General features: G+C 31.4%; 1 protein-coding gene across 1 annotated transcript; it reads right to left on the bottom strand.

Annotated features, from left to right (window-relative positions):
• Nucleotides 1-7,515: 7,515 nt before the first annotated feature.
• LOC107610950 (uncharacterized) lies at nucleotides 7,516-10,039 on the bottom strand. The gene is made up of 3 exons (XM_088499334.1): nucleotides 8,257-10,039; nucleotides 7,797-8,168; nucleotides 7,516-7,700 (listed from the first exon to the last, which is right to left on the bottom strand). Exons 1-3 carry the CDS (start codon nucleotides 10,037-10,039, stop codon nucleotides 7,549-7,551), a joined length of 2,307 nt encoding a protein of 768 aa, XP_088355460.1. The 3' UTR covers nucleotides 7,516-7,548.
• Nucleotides 10,040-19,390: the final 9,351 nt, after the last annotated feature.

The following is a 19,390-nucleotide window of genomic DNA, read 5'->3' as shown; positions in this document are numbered from 1 at the left end:
TTGATCTTCCTCTTGTCATCAACAAAATCACTGCTTGTTTTGAGTTCTCTAATCTATCTTCCTTATTCTTTCTCCTAGATTCTTCTTCAAGAACCGCAGCAGTCATGTCATCAAAAGAAAGATAATCAGTCAAAACATTGTTAGTTAAGTTAATGATAAGCTGATCATATGAATCCGGTAGATTTTGAAGTAAGAGTTATGCACGTTCGTTTTCTGCTATGGTATATTCCAACGATGAGAGTTGAAAAAATAGCGTATTTAGATTGTTGATATGATCCGTTGCCGACGTGGACTCACTCATTCGAAGAGTATAAAGTCTTCTCTTTAAGAATATCTTGTTGTGAAGTGACTTGACTTCATATAATTTGGTGAGAGCATCCCAAATTTCCTTTGCTGTCTTTTTCTCTGCTACACTTGATAAAACTGAATCAACTAGTGCCAAGTGTAAGTTTGCAACAGCATTGTTGTCCATCTCTTTCCATTTTTCATTTGTAATTCCAGTGGGTCTACCTTCAATTGCTGTCATGCAATTGTCTTTTCTCATAATGGCTTTTATCTTCAATTTCCATATGAAAAATTACTCCCACTGAATTTTGGAATTTCATACTTTGCTGCCATTTTTTTTAGACGGTAACTCGCAGCGAAAAAAAATATTAATCAGCAACCTTTGGCTCTGATAGCACTGTTAGGTACTAGACAAATGACACAGCAAAATATAGAGATGAAAAATTAGAAATTTTTATAAAATATGGAAACAATAGAATAACTTTCTTTGAGAATTACAACTTCTCTGTATCACAAGGAGACTACAATAACACTCTCTCTTGACAAAAGGAGAACATTCTTCTCTCTATCATATATAGGAGAAAACTACTCAAAGAAATATTATGTTATTCTATCTGGATGACTTGATTGAAATGAATTAAAGAAAAACTCAATTTATAGGTGAGTCTCTTCAATATGAACCATCCATCAATTAGAGGTATATAATTCTTCTCTTTTTCAACCATTAAAATCCTAAGGTTATAAACTAGGATTATTTATTATCTTTCATTTTATTTAGTTATTATTTATTTATTTATTTTCTAAAATTAGCTTTACTAATTTTTTACCTTTAGCACAGTGATGATTTGTTTGATGGAAATAAGAAACATGTGTCTTGTTAAGCATGTATATATATATACATGTATAAGCCACGTTTGGCTTCTTTCTTACTACTTCCTTAATGGCCTTCGGCCAAACGAAAAGTAGTAGATAATAATTCTTTCATCTTTTTCGAAATACCTCTTTATAATAAAAATTATTTAAAAATTCTAATAAATTTTAAACTCAAAGTATTATAAAATTTAATTTAATTAGTTTTAGAAAAATAATTTTTTTTAAATAAAATAATAAATCATAACTGACTCATTATTTAATTTTTTAAAAACTCGAGGTGTTATATTTTCACTGTCCTTAGAGGCATAAATAACCCAGGAGCATTCTTCACCTTTGCACAAAGTCTAGCATCTTATATTATCATTTTTCTTGAACCAAATTCTCCTACCTTCCTATATACAGTTCTCTCTCATAGCCTCCTTAAAATCTTGTTTTGTGTTAAATTTTATTCCCACCTCAAGGTGTAGTTCTCCAAATCTTCTACCACATTTAAAAATAGGGAACGCTTCGTCAACATCAACCTCACCTAGCTTATCCTTTGAGTTAGGAAGTGTCTTCATTTTCTCCAAATACCAAAAATCTGCCCCATCTGAATCATCATGATATTCATTATCAACATCATAATCTTTAAAAAAAACCAAGGTGAGACACCATCAACCAAGAACATACAATTAACCTAAATTCTAACTCGCCATAAAAACTAATAAACTACATATAAAACAACTTCTATTTACAATACATTCCAACCATAGCTACCATGATCACAACGAACAAAAACAAACAAAAAGATGAAACATCACAAGAAGCAAACCCTAACACAAACTCATAGACAAAATCCACGATCAAGAAAAAATAGAGGAGTAGGCAGTGGCTATTTAGTTTTTCTTTTCTATTTTGGTTATCTCTATCAGTCAAAATTCTTCTCCCTAGACCACTCCGTGTGCGACAGAGATGAGGTGATTCTAGTGTGGTTGCTTTCCTTCACAGAGAACACGAAATAAAACCCTTCTCAAAGTGGCGCCTTTGAAGAAAATAAAGAAAAGAAAAGACTTCGTGAGAGAGAGAAAACAGTAACCCCAACATGTTAAAACTCCTAAAAGTACCTTAAACGACGTCGTTTCTATTCTATTTAGGTACCAAAAATGAAACGGTGACATTTTATCAGTCCAATGTGGCTTCTAGTGTGGTCTCCGTCCAATCAAATCATCATTCCGTCACCGGAAAGTACCTTAAGGATGACCATGAATTAATATTGTTAATATCACGGACAAAGTTGGGACAATTGCAAATTGAAGAATGAGATTGAGATTCGATTGTAAGTTCAGGGACGACTTTGAGATTTAATTCTTCTTACAATTATATATTACTCTCATTATTTTATTCTCTATATTAAATTTGAAAAAATGTAGAATAAAATTTATAAATAATATACGCGCTCATTAATACAATATAACAAGTTCTTATATAATTAGGGATCCAACAAAAGTATCAATAATGTTTTACAACAAGTGAATTATCTAATCAAGTCCAATCAAATTGTTAAAACCTCTTTTACGTTCATGCACCATTTATATGTAACTGATTTTTAACATAAACAATTTTTTCATTGTATTTTCATTTTCTTCTTATTTCTTTGCATTCTCTGTGGATTTTCTCTTTTTCTCTACAAATTTTTCTTTTTATGATCAATGTTGTTTAATCTAAATTTGTTTTCGATCAAATTTTTAGTTGTTTTGTAGTGATTCTTGTTTTTTTGAAATCAAGTAGTGAAATTAGAATCGTATAGCAGTTTTGTTTTCAAAAACAATATATGATACAAGTTCATATCAATTGAACCAGGGTGAATTCAATCATTGTTCTGAATCGAATCAATTCGAAGAGGTTTGATTCGTTTCTTTGATTAATGTAGTTTGTGAGTAGTTGATGCTCGTGTAGTAGTTTTGGATACAAGTCGAATAATTTTGGTTTTCTTTGTGAAAATCAGTATTGATAATTAAGGATTTGAATTTGAACGAAATCTAAAAATTTTGAATTATTTTTTCGATTAATCTATTTTCGTTATGTTTAATGATAGTTTTGGTGTTGTTTAAAACATAATTTGGTGCAAGGTAGAATTATTTTTGGTGTTGTGTATTTTGTTGTGGTTACTTTGATATATGATTTTGTGGTTAATTTTGTTGGTTCTTATGCTATATATTTAGTACTAAATGAAATTAGTTATTGTGTTTTTTACTTTTATGTTTTTTTCATTTAGCAATGAGTTGATGAAATTCTTTAATTACGACTATGAACAATTTCAATGTTGATGTTAGTTTACAATGTTGTCATGCTTATAAATTTTCTATGTTTTGCAGTTTTTGTGTGATGTTAATGAGCAATTTGTGCCAAAGATTGGGATGACTTTCAATACACTTAAAGAAGCTAAAAAATTCTACAAAGATTATTCTAAAGTTGCAAGTTTTTTTACTAAAATAAGGAATGCGAATAGGAAGGAAATTAAATTAATAAAAAATTATGAATATGACTTAAATGACACCAGTACCACTACAATTCTCTTGTATGACCTAATTACATCAAATCCAAGTCAATGAGACCAAGTGCACCTCATTTAACTTAGAATGACACCGAAATTACTTAATGATGATGACACACAAACTCAGTTCAGAACAAGCACACAAACAAGACTCAATCAACCACAAAAATACATCCAAATCAATTTTGGATCAGAAAAGTCATGAATATGGCTTAAAATGACACCAGAATCACTACAACTACCTTATATGACCTAATTATAACAAATCCATGTTATTAACAATAAGTACAACACATTTAACTCAAAATGATATAAAAAAATAATTAATGATGATGACATATGAATTCAATTAAAAACAATCACACAAACAAGGCTCAATCAACCACAAAAATACATGCACGTAAATTTAAATCTAGAAAAATCATCAACATGAGTTAGATAACACTGAACTAGCACAATTATAACAAAATCAACACTATAAAGAGAACTACTATTTGTAATTCTAGTTTATCGCAAGAACACAAAATTAAATTTTTTTTGGGTTATTGTTAAGAAATTTTGATGCTATTTTTCTGATAAATTCTGCACAATTCAAAATTCTCTCTCGTTCTTCTCATCTTCTGCTTCTTCTTTTTTCATCTTTTTCTTCTTTATCTTTTCCTTCTTATTTTTTTCATAATTATTCTTGTTTCACTCTCTTAAGAGGAATAAAACCTAGAAAAAGAGAAAAAAAGTGCAATAACACATAAGGAAGAGGAGGAGAAGAAGAAATAAAAATAAAATACATCAATAGTAGCACTAATAGAAGAAGGAGAAGGCCTGAAACATCGCGTGGAAAAAGGTAAAAACACGAAGAAAAAGAAGTGTATGATTTCACGTTGTGTGAGTGAGTTTTGTTGGATTTGGACCAATTTAATTAAACTTGATTGTCAAAAAAATTTGGATATACAGTGAGATTGCAAAAGTATAACCTTTTTACAATAAAGAAAACATAAGCTTTAAAAGTTTATTTTATCATTTTATATATTAGCTAACAATATTTAATAAAATTTATTTTTTATATTATAAAATATTTTATACAGATATACAATAATAATTTATGAAATCTTAATATATTAAAAGTTAAAAAATACTAAATTTTCTCATTATTTTTTATTGCATATTTTAAAAATAATTATGTTAGGTGAATACAAAATTTCAATTATAAATTAGTTAGCAATATAAAAATATAAAAGAATGTTATATGCATCATCTTCATATTTTTGGTTTATTAAAAGTGATCAATAAAAAGTGAAAGAAGATAAAAAAAAATTAATCTTTTATATCATATAAAAAATTACAAAAATTATATAAAAAATACAAATAGCATTTCTAAAAGTATATAAAGTCCAACTTTTACACTAATTACTGACACTCTAAACATTGTCCCATAATTACTTGAGTTTTAATCAACACAACACAAAATCTTATTACTTTCCCCTCAATTATGGTCTCCAAGTGTTTCTTTTCAGACTAACTCATGTATTAACTTCTTATTTTATTTTTTAAATAATAAAATTAATTAAATTAATATAATAAAAAAATATGTACACATCTAATCATAATTTAAAAATAAATAAAAATAATCAAATTATAATAATTTTTTTTTTAATTTTAACATTAACAGAGTCATCAATCATAATATTATTTGTTCTAAAATTATTCTAAAAAATAAAAAATAATAGTTTCAAATCAATATTTAATTAACATACAACTTTGGAACAACAACTAACAAAATTTACAATATAATACACACTACAACAAAAAAAATTTTGTGACAATACCATAATGACTACTATATGTCTTATTTATATTTTTGCAGCAATTATATATTTATCGTTATAATTATGTTATAATGACAATTATATATTTTTTACGGTCATTAAAAAGATCTTTATTGGCAATTATATAATTATTGTTAAAATCTTTTAGCTACAAAACATAAAACTGCTAATATCTAATTACTAGTAAATATATTATCGACTATTCTTATTACTGCTAAAAAAATAAATAGTCATTAAAAGTGATTTTTTTTAGTTGTAACAAACAAATTAAAAATACAGTTTTATGATAAAAGAAAGAATCGTCTCTGTTTTAAGAAACAAACAAACTCACATAGCCTATAGTATTAGTGTGATGACCCGTACAGTTGTATTTTCAAAATTTTTAAATAAAAATTATTAAAATATAACCAAAATATCTTAAATAAAATATTATATTATATTAATATTCAGATAACAAAAAATTATCACTATGTTAAAGTAAAATTATAGAATATAACAATAATCCAGTATGTTAATTAACATTGTAACATAGAACATAAGACAAACGATAAATTTATTATCAATAACAATTTTTAAATGCTTTTATTTAATGAACAGGAAAGAAATATATGATTTTTTCTTTAATATTTACACTTAAAATTTTTGTAATTTGTAAACACAATATGGCCTCAAAAAAAACATATTAACTAACCCCATTTCTTGATTATTTATAGATAGCGATTAATACAATTGTACAAAAATAAAAGACTTAACTTTAATAATTATATCATACTCTTGTAGTTGAATTAATCAAAAAATAAATTATATTAGGTGTATAATAATGATTCATAAAATCACACTTTTAGAAACCATCATAATGATAGTGATAAAAACTACCATAATGAGTGATTTTTAGAGGCTAGCACGCAGTTTTACAAAAACTAAGACAACAAATATTTATATTTATACCAAGGACCTTTCCAACCATTCCATTCACCCAGAAGCTGATAAAAAGAAGCAATTTTCAATCATTGATAAATTTACCAAAAGATAACAATCATTGTCTGCATGAAATCAACATATTTTCTAATCAGGTACAAACAATCAAATAGGAAACGCCTTAAGCATTCTAGTTTGTATATGTTTTTTTTTTGTTCATGCAATATATATTCTTTCATGTTGAATCCCTTAACCACAATGGTTGTTTAACTCTGTTGATAGTATGGACAAAAAAGACATAACAGAGAGCAAAGTAAATGTGACCAAGCTTGCAATTGTATTTTCTTTAATTAAAGTAAACAGTAAGAGCTCAAATTAATCTTTAGTTCTATAAAAGATCTGAAAAATTTGGATACTGCATAATATTTAAGCTTATATTTGTTTTTTATTGTAAATACTTGTATTTTAAATTTCTTAGTAAAATATCTATTTAAGTTTATATTTATTTCTTCTTCATGCATAATAGTTATAGCATGTCATATATGAATAATTCAGTTATGTAACCTATATATTATATTTTTTAGATGATTTAGAAGAATTTTATAGAAAAAGATTGAGAAAAAAACTCAGCTCTTATTGTGATAAAATTACCAAACAATAGGAAATAAGAAGTACGTTGGAGTCGAAGGAAAAAAAAAGATGAAGTTTGGTTACAAAATGGTAAAAAAAAAAGTTGTGAAGTTATGTCTCACTTTGAGGATGAGTTTTTATCAAGGTTGCGAGAACCGGACCGGTCAATGAACCGGTAAAGTCACTGATTTAATGGTTCACTGATTCGACCGGGGTTCAACCGGTTTAATTAAATATTAAATAAAATTATTAAAAAACTTAAAATAATCTTAAGTATATAAATTCAATAATTTCTAACTTAATAAAATTTAATATTTCACATAATAAATTATCCATTACTTAATATTAGAGGTTCACAAACAACTTCAAACATCAAAGTTTATAACTAAACAAAAAATAAAACGTACATAATGACAAACCCATAATGTTCTACATTCAAAAGATACAATTACTAGCAAGTTTTCAACTAATCAAAGATGCAACTCATCAAAAATCATAATTATCATTAAGTGTTCCAACATCTCCATCATAAACAGGTAATCCAAAGCCACCATCATCAGAAGTACCACCAAAAGAAGCTGTATTTGAAGAATCAGCAACATTAGGGAAATCCACATCAAGTTCCACATCTCCTCCATCTAATAAAATAAAATAGAAAACCAAGAAAAAATTAAAGTTAGAACTTTACATCAGATATTGAGAGGAAATGAAACAAGTTTTGCTATTTCAATAACCTGTAGGATATGAAGGCATAGCATTATCCGTATAGATTAAATTTTCAATGCCTTCAATATCTCCATTAGTAAATTCAGGATCTTCTTCATCCGGCATTACCCAAAAATCTACTGTGTCAATGCTTTGAATGTCAATTGGATCATAATTCTTCTTCTTGCGATGCATTCTAGATTGAAGGCGTAGATTATAAGTGACATAAACAATGTCACTTAGCCTTTGATGCTCTAATCGGTTCCTCCTCTTTGAATGGATTTGTTCAAAGAGGCTCCAGTTCCTCTCGCAGCCGGATGATGAAGATGTTTGATGAAGAAGACGAATTGCCATTTTTTGCAAGTTAGGAGTACTCCCACCGTGTAGCCTCCACCATTCACCTACCAGAATATGAAATCAACTATCAATTCTCATTCAATATTTAAAAAACATTCAAAGTAAATTGAACATAGAAATATAAATACTTACCAGGTTCAAGTCTCTTAATTGCTTTCAATGCACTTTCCCTTCCAAAACTTCCTTTTCGATCTCGATACAACTGTATCTCTTGCATTGCGGCAACCGAGTCATCACAAAGAGTTTCAATATCAAATAAATCAAGCAAAGACCTCAAGATATTTGCCTTCTCAACAAACCCCTCACTATAGAAGTAATCTGGATTCAAAAAGTATGCTGCTGCATGGAGGTCACGCTTCAAATGCTTATCCCACCGCATTTTCAAGATACTTGTATAAGGTGTGTATGCAGATTTCCTATTTCTAAACATTGTCTTGATATTAATTTTGGCTCTTTGCATGCCCGCATACACAATACCCAGAGAAGGTTTCTCATCAGCATCAACAAGCCTCAATAACTTAATTAGAGGACCAACAAGCATAACAGTAGTAAAACAATCCTCCCAAAACTTACTATCCAAGATAATTGAACTAACCATCTTCCCATTGACACTCTTGGATAATTTATGAGAAGTGAAATATTTGTCAATCACCAATGCTTGCAAGTCTTGTTTATGATCATATATACTTTTCAAAGTAATGAAAACAGTAGCAAAACGTGTTACACCTGGTCGAACAATTTCTTTCCACTCTTTTCTTTTTCTAAGCCATGACATGAAAATCATATGATTGTAAACAAAGACAGTCACTTTTGAAGCACGAGAGGCAAGGTCAGCTATGTGAGGAAGACTTGCTATGTCTTTTAAGATAAGATTGATGCAATGAGCAGCACAAGGAGACCAAAAAATGTTTGGATACTTTTCATGAATGAGTTTTCCAGCAGATACGTAATTCGCAGCATTATCAGTAACCACATGCACAATGTTACTAGACCCAACCCACTCAATAACCTCAGCAAACAATTTAAACAAGGTATCGGCAGTTTTTATCATATCAGAAGCATCAACAGACTTAACAAATGACATACCAGCAGGACAATAAACTAGAAAATTAATTAACGTACGCTGCCTTTGATCAGTCCAGCCATCTGCCATCAGTGTACAACCAGTCCTTTTCCACGAGCTCCTATAACCTTCAACAAGTAACTGACACTCCTTCTTAAGATCGGCCAGCAAATGAACTCTCATTTCGTCATACGACGGTCCCTTGAAACCAGGTCCAATTGCAGCAACGCCGTCCAAGGCAAGTTGAAAGTAAGGCGATTGAATTGCATTGAATGGAATCCGTGCATCAATGATCCATCTTGCAAGCCCCAACATAACCTTGTGTTTAACTTGTTTACTGGCCAAGACACTTTTCAAAGCTGGTTGAGAGCCTGGCATAGTCCTTTCCTTAAAATAACTTCCAATTGGAGTAGCAACAATCGCTCTTCTCTTTCCTTTGTCTCCCATTGTTGCAGGAGCCGGAGGTTGTACAGGATTAGGCGCTTCACCCTCTTCTTCCGCTTCTCTTTCACTTTCCACATCATAACACTCAGATGTAAATTTTCTTTTTTCTGCCTTATTTTTTTTGTTTTCCTCCAAAAGCCTTTTGAATTGAAGCTCAACATCTTCAGTTACTTTGTTACAAACTTTAATTTGTCCAGGGATTTTTGCAAGATGATATTTCATTCTATATATCCCCCCTCCATTATAAGTATTCAAGCAGAAAATACATGTATATTGAGCCTTGTTATTTTTGTCATACCTCACTGTGAAATACTGCCAAGCTGGATCAGATTTACCTCTAGATGAACCAGTTTGAGAATTTTGAGCAGCATTATCTTGTGGCTGTGAGTTACTTTGTGATTGTTCCATCTAAAACAATCAAAAACAGAACAGGCAGCATAGAGAATCAAAAACTATTTCCAGATTCCAGCAAACAGAACAGGCAGCATAGAGAATCAAAAACTATTTCCAGATTCCAGCAAACAGAACAGGCAGCATAGATCAACTTCATGCAGCTTGACAGTCACAGAAATCAACTGATTCAGGTAAAATAAAAATTTAAAACCATTTCCATTCAGAAGCAACAAAAAGCAGAATCCAATAGAATGGTCGAGCATAGAGCAAACAGAAGCATAGAGCATATTCATGAACCAGCAAACAGAATCAGCAAACAGAACAGGCAGCATAGAGAATCAAAAACAAAAATTAAGATCAGCATGTTATCCATGAACCAGCAAACAGAATCAGATGTCCTGTTATTTTTTTTTTCAAACAGAAGTACAGAACAGGCGAGCTAGAAGGAAGCATGTTCAAAATCAAGAAGACAAGAAAACAGGTCTTACCGGCGAATGCGATGCGGGCTCGGCGAGCTCGTCGAGGTTCGGCGACGAGGAGGCGGGCTCAACGCGGTGGTGGTCGCGGCTGCTGAGGAGCGCTGCTGGGTGGCGAATGGGGAGCGATGCTGGGTCACGAATGAGGAGCACTGCTGGAATCTGGAGCTTGGTGGGCGGTGGCAATGGTGGCCTTGGTGGATGAGGGGGGAAGAAAGGGGAGGAGGCTGACTGGCTGAGAGCTTCGGGGGTTTGGTGGGTGGCTGAAGGCTGATTGATTAGGGTTAGGTTCGTTAGGGTTAACTGGTTAATGAGTATGCCAGTTTTTTTTTTTTAAAATAGCCAAAACGACGTCGTTTGGCTTCTGAATTTCGAAACCACTGAACCGTCAAAAAACCGGACGGTTCTTCCGGTTTGCCGGTTAACCACCGGTTCGACTGGTTTTTCCACCGGTTTTTTGCCACTCGATTTTGGAGGTTACCCGGACCGGCCAGGTAACCGGTTCCCGGTTTTTCCGGTTGAACCGGCCGATCCGGTCCGGTTTTCAGAACCATGGTTTTTATTAACATTTGAGTAGGAAGAAAAAGCAAGTTCTAGAATCAAAGGATATGATAGGAGTGCTTTAGAAATAAATTATGATTTAGATTGTGATATTAATGAAAAAAATTAATAATTTTTTTTATGATACAGACTTCATAGTTTTGTTCTACACTATTAATTTATTGACTGGTTTAATAAGAAAAGGCATTATTTCCTATTAATAAAGGTTTGCTTTGCTTTAAAGGGAATATAATCATTTTCTCATATTAAATGGTTTCCAAACTAGCTTTAGATGTCACTGACAGTTAATTCAAGATGCAAAGAATTATGAAACATAATGACATGATACAAAGTCAATCATAGACATGTAGATTTCAACTGCAACTAATAAGAAAAAAATATTTTCTTTTATCATGATCAACCTAAAAATATGTATCCAGCACATACTTTCTTATTGTCTTCAATATATGACCTAAGAAGGTAGTAAGAATACTTATGTTTATCTTCTTTGGATGCTACTTGATTAATCATATCTTGCCCAACAGTAACACCACATGTGGAATTAGGACATCTCAGCATCAAACATCCAGGGCCATCACTGATGGATGTGCTGATATATCCTAGCATATCAAATAGAATAGATGTGTAAGATAGAGAGAAAAGAAAAAATTAACCAAGGAATACTAAAGTAAAATGGTTAATGAAAAAGTCATGAAGTAGATCATCCCAAGCAACTTAGCCATGTTATAGCTACAAAAAAATGGATATAGGAAACTAAGCCAAAACCAATATGCAGGCTTTCAACATAATACCCAAATTATTTCAAATTACAAGATACAGCACACAAGACTTACCCTACCAACACGAGAGACAAAAAGGATGACCACAAGAAGCCATCTCTATTTTAGTATGTGGATGATTTTTGAAACAGATTTTGCAGGTAAGCTGTCCAGAGAAGAAGACGAGTCAAAATGAAATACAAATGAAGCCGAAGCAAAGAAAGAAAATAAAATACAATCAGAACTTTTACCAATTGTGAAACCCAAACAATCTATACTCACCTCTCTAGCATTAGCATGCCTAATGATTGGTTTATCCAACAAGCCAACTGCTTTGCCGACTTGACTTTCATCAGCAAACCATGCATCATGCACTTTACTGACACTCTTGTAACACCAACACATGCCTTACATAAGGATAGAATAAGCAGCAAAGAAATGCAGCATAAGCAAAATATAAACTTTTTTAAACACACAACATGGTGTGATGGATTGTGATCGTAAGCAAATAAATCCCAGTTAAAATGCCAATCAATTCAGGGTTATATAAAACTCAAAAAAATAACTGAATTTACCAATTGTAATGGTGAAGTAATATGCTGGCATCAACTCTTGATATAGAAAAAACTGTAGCTACCATAGTGATGTCCTCCTCTTGTCTTTGTTGGATATTTAATTCCTTTAAGATGGTAAAATTTTGCTGAAAGAAAATAGAAGGTCACTATAAATTAGGGTTTAGCTAAAAACTATAGCATTATTACAATTTCTATATATTTCATGAATAAAGGTAAGAATTGCGAGTCAAGCAAAACAATAATCAAGCCACAAAAAATGCAGCTAATTTCAATAAATGATCACAGCTATGAATCTCGATTATGTTGAAATAAAAAAGAGAAACCCTTTTTCTTTTATTTTAAATTATTCCATCAAACAACATTCCCCGATATAATTAATACTAATATTTGAGAATCAGAAAACAGAAATTGGTAACAAAATGGGAAAAAACACCTCAGGGTGACGAGACTCGAGCCTTTTAGGATCATCAGCTTCATTAAAGTAATCATCGGCATCTTGATCGTAGTCGCTGTAGTAATTCATGGCAGCATCCTCCGGGCCGCCACTATAGTAATCGTCGTCAAGGGATTCAAGGTCATTGGTGTCATGCATATCCTCGTCAGAGTCCATTTATAACTGGACAAAGAAATAGACACCAAACCAACGAATACTAAAAGGAAGAAAATTAGAGACGAGAAAAAGAATTTCCTTGTGCATACTCTAGACCTATGACTTGAAAATCTCACCTTGCCTGGGATAATGAACCTGGATGGACTGGCAACTATAAATCAATTAAATAATTAATAATAATATACAAATTAAAGGATTAATTAATATGCCTCACAATAATTTGTTAGTTGAATTGTCCAAACATTAGAAGCAAAAAGAGACACAAGTAATGCAATACCTTATTGTCTCTCCCTTGTGATTTGCCTTTGAACCAAAAGAAGTATTTTCTGTTGTTGTTTTTTACTTTACCAAACTTTAGTTAGTGGGCTAACTAAGTAACCTTTTCTAAATTTAATAATAGGTGTATCCACTATATTAGTGACAAGGACCACTGATTCCCTTTTATCACTTTATGTTGAGTAAGTGACCTCTAAATAGCTACACAAATTGAGTGCATTGCATTAATAAGAAGTTAGGATCAAATTCCTTATTTGCACATTATGCAATTTCCCAAAACACCCAAATACCACTCTTCATTTTCTGAAGTTTATTCAATTTAAAGTAGAAAATGTATTATATTACAGTGAGTGAAAATATAATGGATATGCTTTGATAACAAAATAAAATATGTCCAATACAACTCTAGGTTGCTATTATGTATCATATTCAAAAACATCGATTGTCACATACTTATAGATAACAAAACAAAATATGTCCAATATAATTCAAGATATAGTCCAAAACATATTTTCCATAAAGTAATAAATAAGATGCCAATTTTTGTAGAGTTTAAAATCTTTCAATCACCAACTCTATGTGCCGATTTGATAGGGAGGCCAGCTTCAGAATAATGTTGTCCATTGTCTTTAACTTATACAGTTAACAGCATTCTTTTCATTCAATCCCAAACTTCCACTATAAATTTCTTCCTTCACTCCTCAGTAGGAGGGAAAAAAATACATTCTTGCCTATGCTGGAAGGTGGACCAATGATCTGCCAGACGGAACCATGTCCAGATAGTTTAAGATACGTAGCAAAATTAGAGGATAAGTACTGTTCTTGCTGAGTTTGGCCGGTGTATAACTCGTCCGCCGGTGAATACTTGTAAGCTCTCCGTCAAGATGAGGTATACGTCGGCAATGAGAGAACAAGGGGGTGGGTACCTGCAAAAGACACTCCGACGCTCAAGTCAGTAAGTGTTTAAGAGGTATAAGAATAATTCTATGAATATAGAATGTAAGACATGAAATAGAAGTTATCATGTGTTGTGTGTAATAATTCTATGAATATAGAATGTAAGACATGATATAGAATTTATAGAACTTATCATGTTGCTCTCTGAGATTAGATATAGAAGGTTCCTTTTATAGGCATAGAATTGATGAATGATATTCATGTTATGACCGTTTGGTCATTAAGATTGAAATAATGGTCATTAAGTCGGTAATGAAGATGTTTGTTATAAGCAAAGAATGAATGATAATTAATGCCGAATTATAACTCATAATGCACAGTAAAGACCGAGTTATAAGGTGACGGATCACAGCCCCCAAGCTTTGTCTGCCGATCATATGATCCAGGCTAAGCTTAGAAAATAAAATGAGTTATAACCCGGTCAAAAGATAAGTGAATAATGATATGATGAGCCCCCAAGCTTAGTTGGATTATTATGTCGGCACTTATTCAAAAAATAATTGAGTGATAAGAGTCATTCAATCAAGATAGTTGTGTGGGGGATACTTTTCCGCTTAAGAACAATTTTAGCATTTGACTGTATGTGAACTGAAAAGTTCAGAAATTGATATCCATTGATAGAATCGATTGTATGATTCGAGGATATAATGGTTAATTGTCTTGGGAATTTTTCCGACCCACAACAACTTATTGATAAATTTCTCGCTCAAAGCAATTAGTTGTTGAATATTTACAATTTATAGTGAAGGTCATACGACATGAATAAGATAAATTGAGAAAATGAATATGTCTAAAGTCGCAACATATATTGAATAATATACATTGTAAAAGTAAAATAGTTCAAAGTAGAAAAATATACCTTGAAAGTTGATAATTGTAGAGAAGAAGACGACATATATGAATGTCATACATGCCAAATGTGAATATCTGAATTTTATTTTGTAGGACATGCTTTAATTTGATAATAAAGCAATAAGATAACAGTTATTGAATTATACATTTAGTATAATGTTTCTAGCAGTTACAGTATGACGAGGGATATTCTTCGTGTAATAATAGTAAATTGCCTGTTTAATTTTCTACATTAAACAAATAGTAACATAAAGTTTAATAGTATAAAGTGAATAGTGTAATAGTTATATACAATTGATATATAATTAATTTTTGATAGAATCCAATTTTAAGATTTAAACTCATCATTACTGTTATTTAATTGTATAAATAAAATCATTAAGCAATAAGAATATAATACATAATGAAATAAAAATGCAATTGACATGGTTGTTATATGTCATTATTGTATAGAACATATATTGAGGTTTGAATATAACTAATAAATCAATAAATATTAGTTACACAAAATATAAATGCAAAAGTATGTTTAATAAAATATATAATTTTACTTGTGTAAATAGAAAACTTTGAAAAAGTAAGCAAAATTGATAAGTGAGTTTGTGCTCGGATTAATTGAAAACTGAATTTGTTCTCGGATTGATTGAAAGCCGAGTTTATTCTCAGATTGGTTCATTGATCGATTATGATATGTGAAAGATTATGATACGTAAAAGTAAAGCAATTCAAATGTATAAAGTACATACTTTATAAAAAGTTGCGATAAATTAAATTTGATAAGAGGTATTAAATAAAATCTTAAAGAAGATTGTTGAGATTGGTTCAAAAATTTGAATCTAAATCAAATTTTATGAACCTAAGGGGAGTAGGAATTATCTTACTCGTCCCCACAGATGGCGCCAATTGTTCTTGCTGAGTTTGGCCGGTGTATAACTCGTCTGCCGGTGAATACTTGTAAGCTCTCCGTCAAGATGAGGTATACATCGGTAATGAGAGAACAAGGGGGTGGGTACCTGCAAAAGATACTCCGACGCTCAAGTCAGTAAGTGTTTAAGAGGTATAAGAATAACTCTATGAATATAGAATGTAAGACATTAAATAGAAGTTATCATGTGTTGTGTGTAATAATTCTATGAATATAGAATGTAAGATATGATATAGAACTTATAGAACTTATCATGTTGCTCTCTGAGATTAGATATAGAAGGTTCCTTTTATAGGCATAGAATTGATGAATGATATTCATGTTATGACCATTTGGTCATTAAGATTGAAATAATGGTCATTAAGTCGGTAATGAAGATGTTGGTTACAAGCAAAGAATGAATGATAATTAATGCCGAATTATAACTCATAATGCACAGTAAAGACCGAGTTATAAGGTGACGGATCAAGTACTAAAGTGAATGAATCATAGTTTGCGTTTAGGGAGAACTTTTTTTATATAATTAATAAGAAATACACAACCAATATTTCACAAGTTTGTTAAAACAATGAATGAGTTCTTTAGGATCAACTTGCCAATCTAGTTGCCCTCAAGTCCGAACGTGTCAAGGCCTTCTTATAGTAAGCATATGGATTGTATATGGTTTAGGATACTTAAACATGTTAGTCAACATAGTAAAACATACCTCTATGTACCACAATATTTAAATCCAAAATAGAAGAGAAAAAAATTCTACGTAACATTACTTGTTGTTAGACATTTCTTTTGTTTCATAACTTTCTTCGCTCAACTCAACTGACGAATGGCTTGCATGAGACAGTTCCATTGGATTATGAGGATCTAGACCTTCCATTGTTGCATCTTCATCGTCGTCTGATGATGCGTGAGCATCTTTCCTATCTTTTTTTAGTGAATTTGCATCTAATTTGTTGAGTTTAATTAAGAATTAATTATATTTTAGCCACTATGGATTCTATTTTGAGTTTTGTGCAATTTTATTTATTTTAGGTAGCATTCGGATGGATTTGATGAAGTTTCTGCAGAGAAAGAGAAGAAACCAAGGAGATGACTAGCGAATACCAACGCGGACGCATGGCTCACGCGACCGCGCGGAATAGAAGAAATTGCAATAACACGAACGCGTGGACTGAAATCTGCACAAATGACGTGAACGCGTGGACGACGCAGACGCGTCACATGAGCGATCTGCAGAATTGACAGAAAATGCTAGGGGCGATTTCTGGGCTGTTTGACCCAGTTTCTAGCCCAGAAAATACATATTAGAAGCTGCAGAATGGACAAATCAAGTGGTCCCCACCCATCAGTTAAAGACTTGTTAATTAATTCGAATTTAAATTCAAATCTTATTTTGAGGAAAAGATATTATTTTTAATTTTAGATAATTAGATTTTAAGTTTATTAGGATTAGTAATAAAAGGGGATCTGAGGCCAGCAGATTGCAACTCTGTACATTTTACCTGAATCCTTATTTTTCCTCTCAATCATGAGCAACTAATCCTCCATTGTTAAGGTTAGGAGCTCTGTCTATTGTATGGATTGATAATAATATTTTTCTAATTTAATTCATGCTTTGATTTATATTTCAATAATTGTTTTCGTTCTTTATTTTAGGAATATTGGGTGGAACGGAAGTATGACCCATGTTCTAATTGAGTTCTTGTAAAACTTGGAAAAGCTCTTTACTTGAACAACAGTTTAAAAACATATTATACTGATTTTCTAGTTGTTTGTATTTAACAGGATACGTGACATATAATCCCCTTATTTTTGGATAATTAGGATTCTTTTGGCATATAAACTAGAAATTGATCATCACCCTCTAATTGGAATTAATTGACCAAGGAATTGGCAGTTGATGAATTTTAGAGGAGACTAGGAAGGTCTAAGGAATTAGGGTCTAGTCACAAATAGTTTGCCATGAATTAAATCTTACATGATTAAAATTAGTTAATAAGCAATCCAGAAAATAGATAACTCTGAAGCCTTAACTGCTTTCTCAATATTTTATTCCTCACCTATTCACCTGTCTGTCTTCAAACTCTCCTTTATTGTTTAATGCTTTTGAACTCTCAATTACTCTTTTCTGTTTGTCTAACTAAGCCTATCAAATACTATTGTTGCTTAATCCATCAATCCTCGTGGGATCGACCCTTACTCACGTAAGGTATTACTTGGTACGACCCGGTGCACTTGCCAGTAAGTTTGTGGGTTATAAATACCACACCAAGTTTTTGGCGCCGTTGCCGGGAATTGACTGTGATTAACAACTATTAGTTGTTTGATTATTTAGATTAGGCGTTTCGATTTTAATTAGTTTTATTTTATTATTATTAATTTTTATTTTTAATTTTTGTTTATTTCCCTGCGTTTCGTCTTGTTTCCCCCGTTCCCCCTGTCCCCGTTTTCTTTATTGTTTTACTTCTTTTTAAATTTTTATTTTATTTTATTTATTTAAATCTCGTTAATTTTATTTTTTTTATTTTTCTTTTCAGTTTCATTTTTTTTCCGTTTTATTTTGTTATTTTTTTAACTTTTTTTTATTAGTTTTATTTTATTTTTATAAAAAAAAAATAATAGCACTAAAATTTTTCTTAATTTCTGAAATTAAGTTTGGTGTCCTCTATTTATTTTTATTTTAATTTTTCTGTTTATTTTTTTCTTTTAAATTTTCAAAAAAATTTTTTATTTTCAGTTATTATTTTCGAAATTTTTTTTATTTGGTATTTTTATTTTATTATTTTACACAGGTTACTTCATAGGGACTTCTCTGCACTCTGACGTAGAGAGTCCTATTTTTTCTTGTTTTCTGTTTGTGTATGCGCAGGAACAGAGACAAAGAACATCTCTTAGACTTTGATCCTGAACCTGAAAGAACTTTTAGGCGACGTTTACAACAAGCAAGACTTTGCAAGGCTGCAGAATCCACTATGGCAAATAATAATGCTGTTAACGCCAATGTGGTAAATCCGAATGAGGATGATCAACAAAGGAGAGTGCTTGGCTCTTACTCTGCTCCTACTGCAGATCTCTATGGAAAAAGTATTGTGGTGCCTCCTATAAATGCAAACAACTTTGAGTTGAAGCCACAATTGGTCACCTTGGTGCAATAGAACTGCCAGTATCATGGACTTCCTCATGAAGATCCAAATCAGTTTATATCTGATTTTCTGCAGATATGTGATACTGTGAAGACAAATGGAGTGTACCCAGAGGTGTACAGACTCATGCTCTTCCTGTTTGCTCTGAGGGATAAAGCAAAGCTATGGCTAGATTCCCAACCAAAGAAGAGTCTGAATACTTGGAAAAAGGTCGTTACGGAGTTTCTCACTAAATT

Source organism: Arachis ipaensis, chromosome B1, assembly GCF_059453495.1.
Source record: "Arachis ipaensis isolate K30076 ecotype BB chromosome B1, ASM5945349v1, whole genome shotgun sequence".
Taxonomy (NCBI): domain Eukaryota; kingdom Viridiplantae; phylum Streptophyta; class Magnoliopsida; order Fabales; family Fabaceae; genus Arachis; species Arachis ipaensis.
The sequence above is the reverse complement of the archived record's forward strand: the minus strand, read 5'-3'. Positions and strand labels throughout refer to the sequence as shown.

Coding starts and splice junctions, on each gene's coding strand:
- LOC107610950 (XM_088499334.1), bottom strand. CDS start 10,039: ATGGAACAATCACAAAGTAACTCACAGCCACAAGATAATGCTGCTCAA. Junction 8,169..8,256: donor AATTAAGAGACTTGAACCTG/GTAAGTATTTAT, acceptor ATATTCTGGTAG/GTGAATGGTGGAGGCTACAC. Junction 7,701..7,796: donor TATGCCTTCATATCCTACAG/GTTATTGAAATA, acceptor TTATTTTATTAG/ATGGAGGAGATGTGGAACTT.